General features: G+C 37.6%; 1 protein-coding gene across 3 annotated transcripts in view; it reads left to right on the forward strand.

Annotated features, from left to right (window-relative positions):
- The window catches only part of LOC124289073 (3-oxoacyl-[acyl-carrier-protein] reductase FabG-like), a 73,855-nt gene extending 58,321 nt beyond the window's left edge, over positions 1-15,534 (forward strand). For 2 of the 3 annotated variants that reach the window (XM_046725672.1, XM_046725673.1), the window contains exons 7-9: positions 7,647-7,683; positions 10,462-10,525; positions 12,026-13,462. In XM_046725672.1, coding sequence (XP_046581628.1) covers positions 7,647-7,683; positions 10,462-10,525; positions 12,026-12,184 — 260 coding nt within the window. In that variant the 3' untranslated portion in view covers positions 12,185-13,462. Of the gene's footprint in view, positions 1-7,646; positions 7,684-10,461; positions 10,526-12,025; positions 13,463-14,162; positions 14,165-15,464 lie in introns of those variants that run through there. The other variant, XR_006901583.1, reaches the window with a different exon arrangement.
- The last annotated feature ends 352 nt before the right edge of the window (positions 15,535-15,886 follow it).

Genomic DNA, 15,886 nt, shown 5'->3' on the forward strand with positions numbered 1-15,886 from the left:
GATATCAACAGTTAAGATTAAAATGTACAAATTCAAAGAATACTGTGACACCAATGACATGTTGTGTTACACCACTGATTTTTTCTTTACCTCACTCTAAATATAAATCCGAATCAATTGCCTTTAATTGATAATTAACAGATTTAAACAGCTCAACAGCAAATTCTGAACACTCAGATTTTAAAAGGTTTTTAAAAAATACTATACAAAAGCAATAAAATGAACAAATTGTAGTAATATTGTTACACCAATGACATTTTTTGTTACACCACTGATTTTTATTGAATTAACTTCAAAGATAAATTCAAATTAATTGCCTTTAATTGATCACTAACAGAATTGAACAGCTCAATAGCAAATTCTGAACACTCAGATTTTAAAAAGGTTTTTCAAAAATAATGTACAAAAGCAATAAAATGTACATATTGTTGTAATATGGTTACACCAATGACATTTTTGTTACACCACTGATTTTTATTGAATTAACTTCAACGATAAATTCAAATTAATTGCCTTTAATTGATCATGAACAGAATTGAACAGCTCAATAGCAACTTTTGAACACTCAGATTTTAAAAGGTTTTTCAAAAATAATATCAAAAACAATAAAATGAACATATTGTAGTAATACTGTTACACCACTGATTTTTCAGAACTTTATATACTGATATACCAGAACAAATTACCTTCACAGACTTTACATGAGTTAATGGTCATAAAATATACTGGATAAATACAATGCAAAGCAGTTGAGTTTTGTGAACAAGTGACTTAAATGAACATTTTGTCAGTGGTGTAACAAAAACTGTCAGTGGCGTAACATTTTCCCACTGTTACACCACTGACCTATTCCCACTTTTATGAACTTTATAACAATTAATGCTCCCTAACCACAGACCACCTGGCATAAATGTTGATGTTTTAGCAACTTTGATCTACTTTAAATAAACATTGTTATGAAAAAGAACACATGAATAAGAAATCAACGTTACACCACTGACTCGATAAAAAGTTATGATATAAAGTAGACTCACCAACTGCATTAAACTTCAACATCAAAATAAAATTTGGCCTCCACAAAACTTCTGCCACGAGAAGAAAGTCATCAGCAAAGGGACCATTTAGTTTTTCATATTTTTTATATTCGTTACACCACTGACTGTGACATTTTGGGACAGTCATTGTTTTCATTGTAATTATGTGATTTTCATTTTGTTTTCAATATTTCATGCAGAAATGTGTTTTTAATATTGGTGTTTCATTCTAAATCTTTAAAAAATATGTATAAATACCCTGGAATTTAAACTTTATGGTACTGCAAAGTAATGTCGCTGTCCACTGACAGTGGTTTTTCTTTCAAAATGATGATAAAAACCCAATTTTGTCCCCAAAATAACAAACAGGTACACCATTTTACATCATTATGAGGAACAAAATACATTTTTCTTTCATAATATGATTTTTGAAAAAAAATTGAAACTATTTTCAGAGCAAAGTGTTACTGACCAAAAATTGGGCAAATTTTGCGAATGACCCAAATATGTTTGTAGAAAACATGCATTATACTAATACGATAGCAATATATATTATGTCTGTTAAAGTTACTGCTTGAGATATGAATTATTCTGCTAATGGGAATAGAAATTCTTTGATGTTATATTTTTGGATCGTTTTTAAGAGAATCACTGGTAGATTGGAGCGAAATATGTGTAAACAGCTGATTGCTATTCCCGGCTTTGTTGAATAACAGGAAGCTTAAGAGGAACGACAACTGAATTATCACGTCTAGTGATGTTTGATTGCAAGTTTCGTATACACATATACATCATTTACAAACTGTAAGTTTGATTTTTCACCTCTAACGATGCAATATAGTTTTGACCGGGCATAATACGCAAAATAGCACTTCTGTTATGTCCATGGAAAACGTTTGTGGTCATCCATGGATCCCAAGACCCACGTTATGGCAAAGGATGACTGTAATGAAGGGTATGGATCTGGTGGCTTTCCCATCATAGTTCTTAAGCCTTATGTGTGTTAGTTGTTGCTACCACTACACAAAGATGTGAGCTCATCTCATTACAAGCTGTATCAGAATAATGAACATTTGAGGACCAATATAAAGAGACAGCAGCATTCTCAAGCAACAACATATTTGTTTCAAAAAGAATAAATGGAAATTCCGGAATGTGCCAAGATTGTGTACCAGTACTTCCCAAGGACTGTGGGAAGTCTCTAAATGTTTAACGAACTGAACCGAGAGACAGACTGTAACTGTCCTAGGACAGGAATGACAAGTGTTATGGATCAACTTTTATGTCATTCCTATTACTTACAACTTCTAGAATGCCCCTCTCCAGTTCACTGGCCAGTTGACTACTGTGTTGTGTTAATTTGTTTAATTTATTTATCTGTGATATGTCATCAACAGAGTCACATTCTACAAGATCTGATTTGTGTATAGCTTTATTTAAAGTATGAACAGTTCTGGGACATAGTGGTGATTTCACTGCAGTAAATGTTGATGTGATGTTAGTGACTTTTAATCATACTTGGCTAATTGCTATTTTGCCACACAGTGATACTTTAGTTCTTATATCTAGTCATAAAATGACAGTTTTGTTCATTAAAAATAACAAAGATTATGGTTATGTTTTTTTCATGTTATCAAACAATGTAAGGTTTGGTTCTTGTAAATTTTCTGCATTATGATTGTATCTCATATGCCGAACCTTAGGCCTTGTACTGCAATACGTACCGTACTGTTGTAAGAGCGTACCGTTTTACCCTACAATCAATTAAGAGTACATTTCATTATCTTGATGCCATCTACATTAAGGTGTGTCATTACTTGCAGTGCAAGTTTTTGATGACTAATGTGTGGTTCCAGGGATATTAGGTTTAGTGTATTGTGATGATAACCAAAGGGAAGATGTTCAGAAAGTGGGAAGGAAATGTGTCCTTCGAACTAAAATATACTAGGCACATAAAGAAACTGTGCATACAAAAATTTAAAATCTAAATTTATCAAACCTGTGTAGACACACAAGGATTTAAAGTCAGAGATTAATGACATGTATCCAACATGCATGCACATGCCACGTTCCGTGACGTCAGTGGGTTCGTCCTTGAGACGTGCAATACGTTGTTGCACGTGCATTCCGGGAAAGAGAAACAGAGCAAATGAATGCCACACAATACTGTCACTTTGGAAAGCTCAACCCCTGCCCTTGCAATTGTTCAAAAAATTAAACGGCTATTGAAACGCATAGCATGCCAAGGCTCACGTCTGCACAACGTCATGAGGCCATTGGGATGGTCCGTGGGGGAATGTCTCAACGACAAGTGGCTGCACAAATGACGTCATCGATCGGCCACATTCTGGACGTCCACGTGTAACAACGCCAAGACAGGACAGATGGATAAGGGTGACCCATCTTCGCTCAGAGGTTTCAGACTGCAGTGATGACTGCCCGAACCATCCCAGGACTTCGCTGTATCCACCCCAACACAGTTCGACAACGTTTACGTCATCACGGGATCAGACCACTACGTCCCGCCATACGACCTATCCTGACACAACGTCATCGATAAGCTCGCTGCATGTAGTGCCGAAATCATGTCCGCAGACCCTTGTTTTGGTGGAGAAATGTTGTTTTTACAGATGAGTCCAGGTTTAACATTCCCCATAGTGATGGACGTCAACGTGCCTATAGACGCGTGGGAGAACGTTATGCACAGGCCTGTGTCTTGGAGAGGAATCGCTTTGATGGTGGTTCCGTGATGATTTGGGGTGGAATAACAGCACGCCAAAGAACTCCTTTGGTGATTGTTCAGGGCAACTTAACTGGTGTGGGCTACAGGGATCAGATTCTTTGACCTGTGGCAATTCCTTTTCTGCAACGTCATGGCCCTGGGTTAACATTCCAACAGGACGATGTCCGCCCTAATAAGGCAAGGAATTTCTTGCAACACCACAACGTTGACTTACTGCCTTGCCCTGCAAATTCACCAGATCTCTCCCTGATAGAGCATGTTTGGGACGAGATGGATCGACGTCTACGCCGTCTTCCTCATCCGCCAGATAACGTCCTTGACCTTGCAACAGAACTTGAGAGAATCTGGCGTGACATCCCACAAGCCTTCCTTGCACGTTTGATAGGCTCTATGCGTCGTCGATGCACTCAATGTCGATGCACTCAATGCCGATGGTGGACATACCCGTTATTGAGCTTGTGACATGGTCGTTTGACCCCTGTCCCACTTGTGGACTCGTTACGTCATTGTTATTGACTTTTCAATTGAAATTCTCCCGACTTGTTATGGTCTCATGACCCCTGCATTAAAGATTATATGAACCTTTGACATTGTTATCATACTTATCAACTGGGATAATATTTTGACAATGCACAGTTTCTTTATGTGGCTAGTATATTATTGAAACTAAATTACTTGATGATCTTAGTGCATGGTCTCCACTTTCCCATAGGCATGATATGAGGTCAAGGTCATTGTGAAGGTCTTTTGTGAATAGGTGAGGCTGTTTGGCTCTCATCACACTGACAAGAGGCATCTTTAAGTGGTTTTTAGAAGCTGGTGTGATGAAGAGGAACACTTTTTGTGGATAGACAACTTCCTCATTGCAATGAACGCCAACTGAATAATGACGTCCTCAGTTTGCACGGTCATAACCTTTCCATAAGCATGATATGAGTTCAAGGTCAATGTGAAGGTCTTTTGTGAAGTGGGTCAGGCTGTTTGGCTCTCATCACACCGACAAGAGGCCATCTTTAAGTGGTTTTTAGAAGCTGGTGTGATGAAGAGGAACACTTTTTGTGGATAGACAACTTCCTCATTGCAATAGAATCCAACTAAATGATGTCCTTAGTTTGCATTGTCTCCACGTTTCCTAAAGCATTCGTTGGTTTCACATTACTTTTGTAAACCATGCGCATAGCGAGTTGAAAAGTAATGTGAAACCAACGAATGAGGTCAAGGTCTTTTGTGTAATAAAAGCTGGTATGATCATTTGCTAGATAATGGTGTTAGCATCTACACCGAAAGGTTGCATCAATTGCAGTAAAGAAGTTGTCTATACATAAAAACTGTTCCTCTCCAATAACTTTTCTTTTCTCTTTATACTGGCCAAGCCAGCATATTGTCCTGCTACACTTTCTACAGTAACCATTTTCCTGTGATGCTCCCTATAAATGATTTTGATTTTGACTGGTTGCTGCTCAGAGGTACATACTGTGTGTTAGTGTTTTGTTTAAGGATTTTGTTTAAGGATAAGTTTTTTTGTGCATTTATCAAAGGATAAGAGCTACAATTTGTATAAAAGTGCACAGTGAAATGGATATACATATGGATATGTATATAGGACATAAAATGCGTTGCACGTTTATGCTGTAACAACTGATCTAATGGTAAATGCAAAATAATTCCCTTCCTTAGGCATTGCCATTTGATACGATTATGTTTACTTTGATCTACAACATTTAAAAAATTTATTGATCAAGTTGGAAATGAAACTGAAACTTGATATTTATCCACAGTTGTGCTCAGAAGATGAAAATCTATAAGAATTTTCAAGGGGTATGCACATTAAATCAATCACCGAGAACAAGTAGGGTTGGTCTAATTTACCGCTCATCGCGTACCGCACGTGCATTTGTTTCATAGCTCCAAGTGCAGAGCTTACCCCTTTGGAATACAAACCAGTAATAGCGATTTGAATCTATGATTGTTTGTTAAACAACTTTTATCCTAAGTTGAATAAAATTCTAAGATTAAAAAGTACAATTGGCAAAGTAAAATTAAGAGGATTCGCAATCTAAATTTCACTTTATTTGATTTACGTTTTTGTTTAAAGTGAAATTCATCGGTATGTTTTCATTGCAAACAGACTATAATCATAACACCTGTTATGTTTGGGATTACCCTTTCTCAGTCAAGTGCAGATTCTGGTATTTTTATTGTGTTGAGTCCCATCCGGGATTCCAACCCACACCCACACGAGTCAGGCACACGAAGTCAGCTATCTAACTCAGCCAACGCGGCTTCCAGAAAATGGCTCCCACGGCCAAAACCTATGAATACACAATACCATTTAGAAAGGGGTCAAATTGAACACGTGTTGTATTTGGGATTACACTTTCTCAGTAAAGTACAGATTCTGGTAAGTTTATTCCAACCTACACCATCAGAGTCAGGCACGTAATCACTTGCGAATGAATGAACGAAGGAACGAACGGACGGATGGACTTGCTCACTCACTCACCCACCGACTCACTCACTCCTGTGATGATATGCTTGGATTTGGGCAGTAAAAATTAAATGAAATTATGAAATAGCAATGTACCATACACAATAAATTTCAACTACATTTTATTCCGTATCAAGCTATATGTGAATACTTACTACTGATTTAGGTGAGTACAAATATGAAAATTGGAAATTGGAAAAGTTAATACTAATTTGGGCCATGAAACACTAATATTTGCATCAGTTTTTGGCCAAACTAATGATTGGGCTAATTTATGGTTGGCGTCTCTGTATAATTCTTCTGCAGCTATGACAGTTTATGATATTTTTTTTTTTAATATTGTTTTAGCTAAGTCCCTAATTAAACACCATGTCATTTTAATTAATGTGTTATACAGTTTTCAGGAAATATAAAAGAAAGACAAATTGATTACATTTTTCATAGAGGCATTGTGGTTATATAGTGACTCACTAAACATCGGTCAGGGAAAAAGTAACAACAGGCTTGCCCTCACCTTGCTTAGGAACATGCTCGGTCCACTGTTGTATATATTTGTCAGCTACCTAGATATATATGATGTTCATATGAATAAATCTATGTTTATTGTACAAGTCATCTCCTGTCATCACCTTTAGTCAGAATCGATCATGGTAATAAACTACATTTTATAAAGATCTAGCATTTAGATTTTCCCACTAAATCTACATCGCTAACATTATTTTGCAACAGAAAATACTGATCTGCAAAATATGTTTTGTCAAACAAGCTGAAATCATTGCTCAATATTACTTCTGTGTTCCCTTAGTTTTGGTTCATCAGTATACAATCTGCCCCAAACATTACTTCTGTGTTCCCTTAGTTTTGTTCATCAGTATACAATCTGCCCAAAACATGTTTTTTGTCTGCTGTTCCGAAATTGGCTTTTGGCGTCTATTTTCAGAAGATTTTAGTCCAGTTATTATGACTGTTATTTGCTGATCTTAATGGACCAAAGAGACTCAGGTTTTCGAAATGTTTGCAGACTTAGTACATACTAAGACTGACTGACTGAGTTTGGTTTTACGCCGCTTACAGCAATATTCCAGCAACATCAGGGCAGGGTACACCAGAAATGGGCTTCACACATTGTACCCATGTGGGGATTCGAACCCGGGTCTTCGGCATGACGAGTCAACGCTTTAACCACTAGGCTACCCCACCGCCCCTTGAACATACTGACAACAGCCCTAAGGTCATGGTGAGAGTTGTGTATGAGGGGGCTACAGTTCCCTACTTTCTGAACAATATGTCGTTTACAACTACATCACATGTACTGTAAAATGCTGTTACATTTTTCCATTACCAATGACAGTTTTCATTACCCGTTTCGTCTCTGTTCCAGAGTTGGCTCCCAAACAAGTTCGTGTAAACAGTGTAAAGTGAGTATATCAAATTGTAGGCTACGTTCAGTACAGCATGTTTTTGTGCACACCTTAAAGGCACAATGTCACACTACACTGCTCTAAAAATACATAATGCATTTCCCTCAATAATACTAACTATCAGCCTTCAGGGAAACTACCATAGAATTTATTCTAAAATAAATTAACGTATTTAGATTACAATATTAAATTAAAAAGTTCGAATGAATTATTGCAATGTTGCATTAAATCGACTCTCGCTCCCTCTATCGGCCGAACATTATTTCAAGCGAACCCAATAGAGTCATGTCCCTTGGAGCGCTCTTTACGAATATCCTATGCACAAATTGTGATTGAAACCAGTTCGGCAAATACCGACAACACAGCGTTCGACAGTTTTCGATGTACGGAGCAATCATTTATATTCCATATATGGGGACCGCCTCCGCGGTGTAGTGGTTAGAGCGTCCGCCCGGAGAGCGGAAGGTCGCGGGTTCGATCCCCGACCGCGTCATACCAAAAGACGTTAAAGAATGGTAGTTAATTGGTCCCTGCCTGGCGCTCGGCATTAATGGGTACAAGGACTGGTCGGCTCGGAGTCAGTATAATGTGTCTGAGTGGGGTATTCATGCTTCACTGCGGCATGGTATCTCAGTGGGCTAGCACTATAAAACCAGCTTAAGTCTGGGCTAGTACAAGCACCCGCACATACACATACACATGCATGCACGTCGTCATATGAGCGAAATATTCTCAAGCACGACGTAAAACCCAATTTCACCTCACCTCCATATATGGCAACTGTTATCTGTTTGGAAACTGTTCACCTTGAAGTTTCAATAATCGATTTCAGGCAAGTCGTAAGGGATAATAAGTCTTTTATTGCATCAATAGGAAGCTAAAGTGAGTGCATATGCTCCTAATATATATAATACAGGCTAAAATGTTGTCGAAATTGTGTGACATTGTGCCTTTAACAAACCAGGAGGAATGTCTGTGACTGTCAAACATGTTGTTATGAAGTGTTTTACAGAGTTCTTTTAAAGTGCAGATAATGCGAGGTGGCGATCTTTCCTAATCGGTAAGTTCTGATATTGCCTGTGACTTTGAAGCCAGTGTATTGATCTCTGCAATGCAGTCTCATCATGTTGGCAATCAGTTTGTGGTCAGTTGAACTGAATATAGGATAGAAGAAAATGATAGGTCACACATCCAGCAATAGCTCACAAATGAAAACTTACAATAAACAAGTTGTTTGGACGTCACAGAAGTTTTGATGAATGTTGCTGTCATTTCCAGCCCTGTATTTCACTGTCTTAATGTTTGCATTTTCTGGCATGTATTTGGATAATCGGTGTACAACACATTAGCTACTTATTAGTCAACTGTTTTGGGATCTTAAATAAATATTCAATTACAATAAATACAAGTTTGGAATTACTTTAAACATTTGTGTGTGTGTGTGCGTGTGTGTGTGTGCGTGAGCGCCAAAACTTGATCCATTCCTGACGAACTCCACCAGCTAAAACTAGATTCTAAGTGGCCTCTAGCTTTTGTGGACTAAATTTGACCCTAGTGGCATAAACTTGTCGCACTGAAAACTGATTTGTTGTTGAATCGTCTCTTTGAACTAAAAAACGTTACATTATGGCCTTTATGAACTGAAACATGATCCATGTCTCCATAAGCTGAAACTTTATTCAAATAGCCAAGATTTTATGAACTAAAACTTGAACCATATGTGTCATAACCTATTTAAACTTAAACATCATCCATCATATGAAAGTTTATATAAAGTGACACATGAAATGAAATTATGCACCATTTGCCATTAATACCTGATATGGTGATATTAAGTTTTGATTTTTACAGGTTATGTGCTGTTGGGTATTTTTGTTGGCACTTTTTATGTGGATTATATATGACCTAAAAGGCCAGTTATGATTAGAAATATACCTAAAGCTTTGAAGGTTTGTTTGTTAATAAGGGATAATAAGTCTTTTACTGCAACAATAGGAAGCTAAAGTGAGTGCATATGCCCCAATATATATAATAGGCCAAAATATTGTCGCGAATGTGTGAAATTGTGACTTTAAGTTCATTTCTGGGAGTTTAAGTGACGCTTTAGCTGCCTGGTTGCCATGGACATTGCTAAACATAGTCTTGAGTGACTGTCAGCATTTATCAACCCACCAGTGTGTTTGTAGGTAGGCCCAAAAATAATATGTCCTTTTCCGGTAACCCGACCGACCCTATCCTAACCCCCCGACCCTAAATATTTTTTTAACCTAGTCAAAATCATGACAGGAGTGCATTTCAACTCATCATTTTCATCCAAATCGAGTATGATATTTTCATGTTTTTCAGTGTACATAGGGCTAAAATGCATTGCATTGAATTGGCATAATGGGCTCTCACTGACAAAACCTGCAAATAAATAACATAAATAATGATTTGATATAGAAATCTTTCAGTATTTCATCACAAGGCATTGTCACTACATGATATGGTACTTGGTACTCTTGAAGACATTCTCAGGTGTCCACCTGGTGCATCTAAAAAAAAAAAAAAATAAAAAAAAAGAAGATAAAACCGACCCACCTACCCTATTTTTAAAAAGCATGTAATAGGAAACGGACATATATTTTTGGGGGGCTGTATTGTGATCGGTACTTCGGCTTTCGTCCACCTCAGGCTGACAGGCTTCACAAAGCAGCATAAAGCTGACAGTGGGCTGATTCAGATGATTGCTTGTCTGTAACAACTAACACTAATTATGTCCTGCTTTCCATTCAGCCCAGGGGTGATAGTCACCAATCTTCAGAAGCGAGGAGGTCTGGACGAGGCCAGATATGCGCAGGTATGTCAACAGTGTGGAACAGAGATGTAGCCATTATCCTTGACTGATAATGGCCTTATGACTTTTGTCACCTTAGCATTTTCTTTGGTCTGGTTCAAATAATGTTCTGCTAAAATGCCAATAACATCATTGATGTGGGGTGTCCATATTCAGTACAACTATTTCACATCACTAAACACATCTGTTGTTGATGATGATGATGATGATGATGATGATGGTGGTGGTGGTGGTTGTGCTGCTGCTGCTGATGGAGATGATGATGATGATGATGATGATGATGATGATGATGATGATGATGAAATGCCTAGTGTGACATCTTGAAATCAAACTATTTGTTGTTATGGACAATATATCAGATGATGATGATGATGATGGTGGAGATGAAGATGATGATGATGATGATTTGCCTAGCGTGACATCTTGAAATCAAATAACAGTCTATGTGTTGTCACCTTTTAGTAAATACCTAATAAATAAACAATAAAGATAACAGATAAACAGACTGTACAAATGGGATGCATCAATTGGCACTTTCCAGCATTGCATCAATGTGTTGTCTCAGGAATACTTTAGAGGGCACCTGATATCAGAGGGCTCACCTTTGATCCTCATTTTGGGAAATACTCTGTACAAGCCAAACATGCATTTACATGCCTTCTGTTTGGTGAAAGGTGATAACTTATCGAATCAACTTAACTTGCTTAACTTCATTTAAACTGACTGACTGAGTTGGGTTTTACGCCGCTTTTAGCAATAACTTCATTTAAACAGAGGAGTTAATCAACTTAGTTTGCTTAACTTCATTTAAACAGAGGAGTTAATCAACTTTATTTGCTTAACTTCATTTAAACAGAGGAGTTAATCAACTTAGTTTGCTTAACTTCATTTAAACTGAGGAGTTAAGTGGTCGTTGATGACAAGGACTAATAATTTCATATATTTTGTAGTAGAGCCTGAGATTCTAAGATAAAATTGTTTCCGAAAGTTCTAAAAGAAAAATATTGCCATAGGTTGTTGAAATATAAAAATGGGGCGGTGGGGTAGCCTAGTGGTTTAAGCGTTTGCTCATCATGTCAAAGACCTGGGCTGATTCCCCATATGGGTACAATGGGTGAAGCCCATTTCTGGTGTTCCTCGCAGTGATATTTGCAGGAACATTGCTAAGGGCTTACTCACTCATTCACACAGTCAGTATGATGTTTCTGAGGGGGGTGTCTTTGTTAGACTGGCATGGTATGGCATGAACTAGCTAGTAGTACCCACAATAAGTTCAGTCTAGTTCAGTTATGTGAGCATGCACTCACATACACAAACACACCATTAAAAAAGTGAAATGATCTTTAACGGGATGTTATTTCCGTTTTGCCTCCCACAGTCAGCAAAATATTTTCAATACAGAATGATTCATCACGATGCCTTACATGACATGAACCTAACATACCGGACGTCATAAACAATGATGCTTAAAATGGCTTCTACTCCTGCTGTGTTTATTTACAGTTCCTTGAAAGGTCAAAGGAAACCCATGCACTTGGACGCCCAGGAAATCCAGAAGAGGTTGCAAGAACCATTGCCTTTGTTGCTTCAGATGATGCTTCTTTCATTACGGGAGCACAGGTGCCCTGTGACGGAGGGAGGCATGCAATGTGCCCAAGATAAATCCTCAATAGATACAGTTGTGTTGTATGTTTGTATGAGAAATACTTTTAACTTTATCATTCAAAATACTGCACAATTCAACATGTGGTAATAAATCCTGATAATTGATCCTGGTAATTATTCATGATGCATACTTTTCCAATTGAATGATTTATATCAAAGAATACACTGTCTGATTGTGGTATCCCTGCTAAACTACAACATTTTATCTTGGTGATCCCGACACGATATTGCTGGAATTTTGCTAAAAGTTAGGTAAGGGTCCGTTCATAATTTATGGTTAGGGGGTGATGATGATTTTAATGGGGGATCACCCATTTTGTTCTGGGGAGGTTGCTTCAGATGATGCTGATGTTGGGAGTGGTCACATGTACAAGGGGGTGGGTCAGCAATTTTGCACATGACATGCAGGTGGGGTGGTGGTGTTATTTACTTTGTACATGAATACTGAATATAAGGCATGTCCTGCACATTGTCAGGGGTGGAAATAACCCATTGCCCGACGCCTGAGTCCAGCGTTTTTTTCTGTCGGACCAGCAAATTGTATATCACACTGTACCGGTGTCCAGTTGACTTTCCAATGTTAATTATGTTGTTTATTTAAAGAATCAACAAGAAAACGGCCGGTATAGTGGAAAAATCATCAGGGCAAGTGATTTTGCATGTGCCACTGTATCGGAGTACACTAGCAATTTTAAAGTTATTTCCACCCCTGATTGTACATGCTTCTCCATAAAAATCATTAAAATCAACCGAGCTATTAAATATGAACGTTGCCTGAAACCAAACTCACTCACTGTATCTTGTGACCTGCATTTTCAAACTGGTTGATGTCTGGCCCAGATGTACATAGCAGCTTCACCCACATGCGCTATATACATGTTGCTATATACATGTGCTATAATCTTCAACACTATCTCCATCTCCTTGACAGCTCCCCTACTCAACTTGTCAACCTAGAGTTACGAAATGATCTTAACTTCATCTTTTAAAACATAACACATTATTCCATACTTGTGAGTAATCTTGCAGTGTGATTCATGATGCATTACCTTCTGACATGACTGGGGATCATCTGAACACTTCTATGCCCGTGTTGGATTGTGAGGAGATAGACAAGATTCTTCAGCCTGTCATCTTGAATATGCATAATCTGATCAGCTGGAACTATGCTGTTGCAGTATGTTATCGGATAAATTTTCATGTGTAAACAATAACGTTTCATAGTGCTACATTCATGCTTTTTTAACATGCGCAATAAACTGCCTTGCGAAAGTGTGTTTGATTGTGTTTTAGTGAGTCAAGAATGTAATGTTCAATTTTATTTTATTTTGAAGATCGATAAGCTCGCTACCGACTTTATGACATGTAAACACAATGGCGTCTGCCTCTCGACTGGAGTTTTAAAGTTAGTGAAGCATATTCTGACAAGCTCAATACTACTATAAAAATGGTTAATTATGTTTATGTTGAGTGTGCAAACGATGCAATGTATAAAATAGTTTAAATAAAGCAGTGAAAGACGGTAAAATACATGTGTACTTAAGGAACTCAAGAACAGTTAATCGAACAGTTTTCGAACTCCTTGCACTGCATGCGTCATATTATGACGTCTTACGATTGCAAGTGATAAAGCTTCTCGGCGGAGAGTTTGGCGGTTGCCGTGGCAGCGGGTAATATTTTTTGCATTTTGCAGCTGTCACCCTCCTGGGAGGGATGTCACGACGGAAACGTGTTTAAACGTCATTGACCGATGAAATTAAAGTGTTTTACATGACTGTAAGAGAAAATGCTGTTGTAACGATGAGGACATATCTGCAATGTTGATTTTCACAACATATACTAAGACAAACGAAAAGCTCGTGTCAGAGACAATGTAATAAATGGGCTTCACTTTAGCAGACCCTTTAGTTTAAAATACGGCGAACCGTTATATTCAGATAGATATTATATTGTTCTGTCAAACTAAGCACAGAAGATGTGACCTGTGATATGTTTGTGATGTTTTTGACAGTCCAGGTCAATTCAAACCGAGCATGAGGACAACGGAACAACAATCTGTATCGAAATGTCGCACTCACGAAATAAGGGAAGTTCTCATCCATAAAGTTTGTCTATGTTGATGCGAGGATAATGTTAATTGTGACAGCCCAGGTCAAGCCGTACTGACCACTTCGGTCTGGAACAATCAAACACAAACGTATGCCAATTATACGGTATTGTGTGTGCTCTTTAGTGGGCGGATTGTCAAGGATATTTATTTTGCCAGTTTAGAGCATGGCATACAATAATGATTAGACAACGTATTGAGTGATGTTTGTGTAACTCGTTATTGGAATATGTTTCAACAGGGAGACTATGTAACAGGGAGTGGTCACTCCTCGAAAAGCCCCTTAGCATATGCCTCGGCTCGTCACGTGACCAGTGTAGCCAATATGGCGGAAGAGTAGTTTTTAAGATTGAGCTTGGTTTGTTTTCAACAGCTGATTACATTCGCTGAGTGTTGTGACAACTGAAAACCTACATGTAGAAGATAAGTTACCTATTCTGTCACTTCATTTTAAGTCAAATAATTGTTATTAGTGTCAGTATTAGTACAGTAGATTTGTAGTAAAGTTTCAAGTCGGCATGTTGTAGCTCACTGGCCTCAGTTCTCGGTACACAGCGAGGAAAGACTAAAGTCTATCTCTAAAAACTTCTTTCACATATTCGTTTAATTTTTAGAAGGGAAATATACCTTTAGTTGAAAGGTGTTTACAAGTAATAGTGATAGTTTTATAACTAAAAAATTTGTTAGGGTGTATTTGAGGTGTTTGAAAAATATGACATGTCGCCGATTTGCCATTGAAATACTACAGGGCGTTGTTTGAGTGTTTCTAGTTATTGTTCTAAAACATCTTTCACATACACCTTTAATTTTTATGAGGGGAATATACCATCAGGTGAAAGGTGTTTGCAAGTAATAGTGATAGTTTATAATTTAAAAAAATTTGTTAGGGTGTATTTGAGGTGTGTGAAATATATGACATATCGCCGATCTGTTCTGATCCGCCATTGATGCTTGTGATGCTTGAGTGGTATAGTTCTAAAACTGCTTTCTTTCTTGTTGATCTTAGTATTTGACAAAACTGGAAAGGTATTTACAACGCTTTGTTATAGTTCTAAACTTTCTGTTTTTGAGGGGTGTGTGACAGTGTCACTTAACAATCTTCAGCCTGTCATCTTGAATATGCATAATCTGATCAGCTGGAACTATGTTGTTGCAGTATGTTATTCGGAGAAACAATAAAGTTTCATAATGCTACATGCATACTTTTTTAACATGCGTAATAAACTGCCTTGCGAAAGTGTGTTTTATTGTGTTTTAGTGAGTCAAGAATGTAATGTTCAACTTTTCAAAAATGTAAAGAAAACGTCAACTATGGATGTGTTGTTTTAGCTCATCTGGCTTAATTATATCTATAAATAATTATATGATATGGATTAGTTTAAAATACTGAAACTCAACAACAAAGACTGTACAATTTAGGGATATATACTGAGGGGAAAAAAAATAAGGGATCACATGAAAGCACAAGTGTTCCTTTATTTGTTTCCAGGTTTCTTCACAAGCTATGCGATACAACGCTATACGATACAACGCTATACGATACAACAACGCTATACGATACAACGCTATGCGATACAAGGCTTTTGAAGAAA

This window comes from Haliotis rubra, unplaced genomic scaffold (genome assembly GCF_003918875.1).
Source record: "Haliotis rubra isolate DU_JTF1 unplaced genomic scaffold, ASM391887v1 Scf431, whole genome shotgun sequence".
Taxonomy (NCBI): Eukaryota; Metazoa; Mollusca; class Gastropoda; order Lepetellida; family Haliotidae; genus Haliotis; species Haliotis rubra.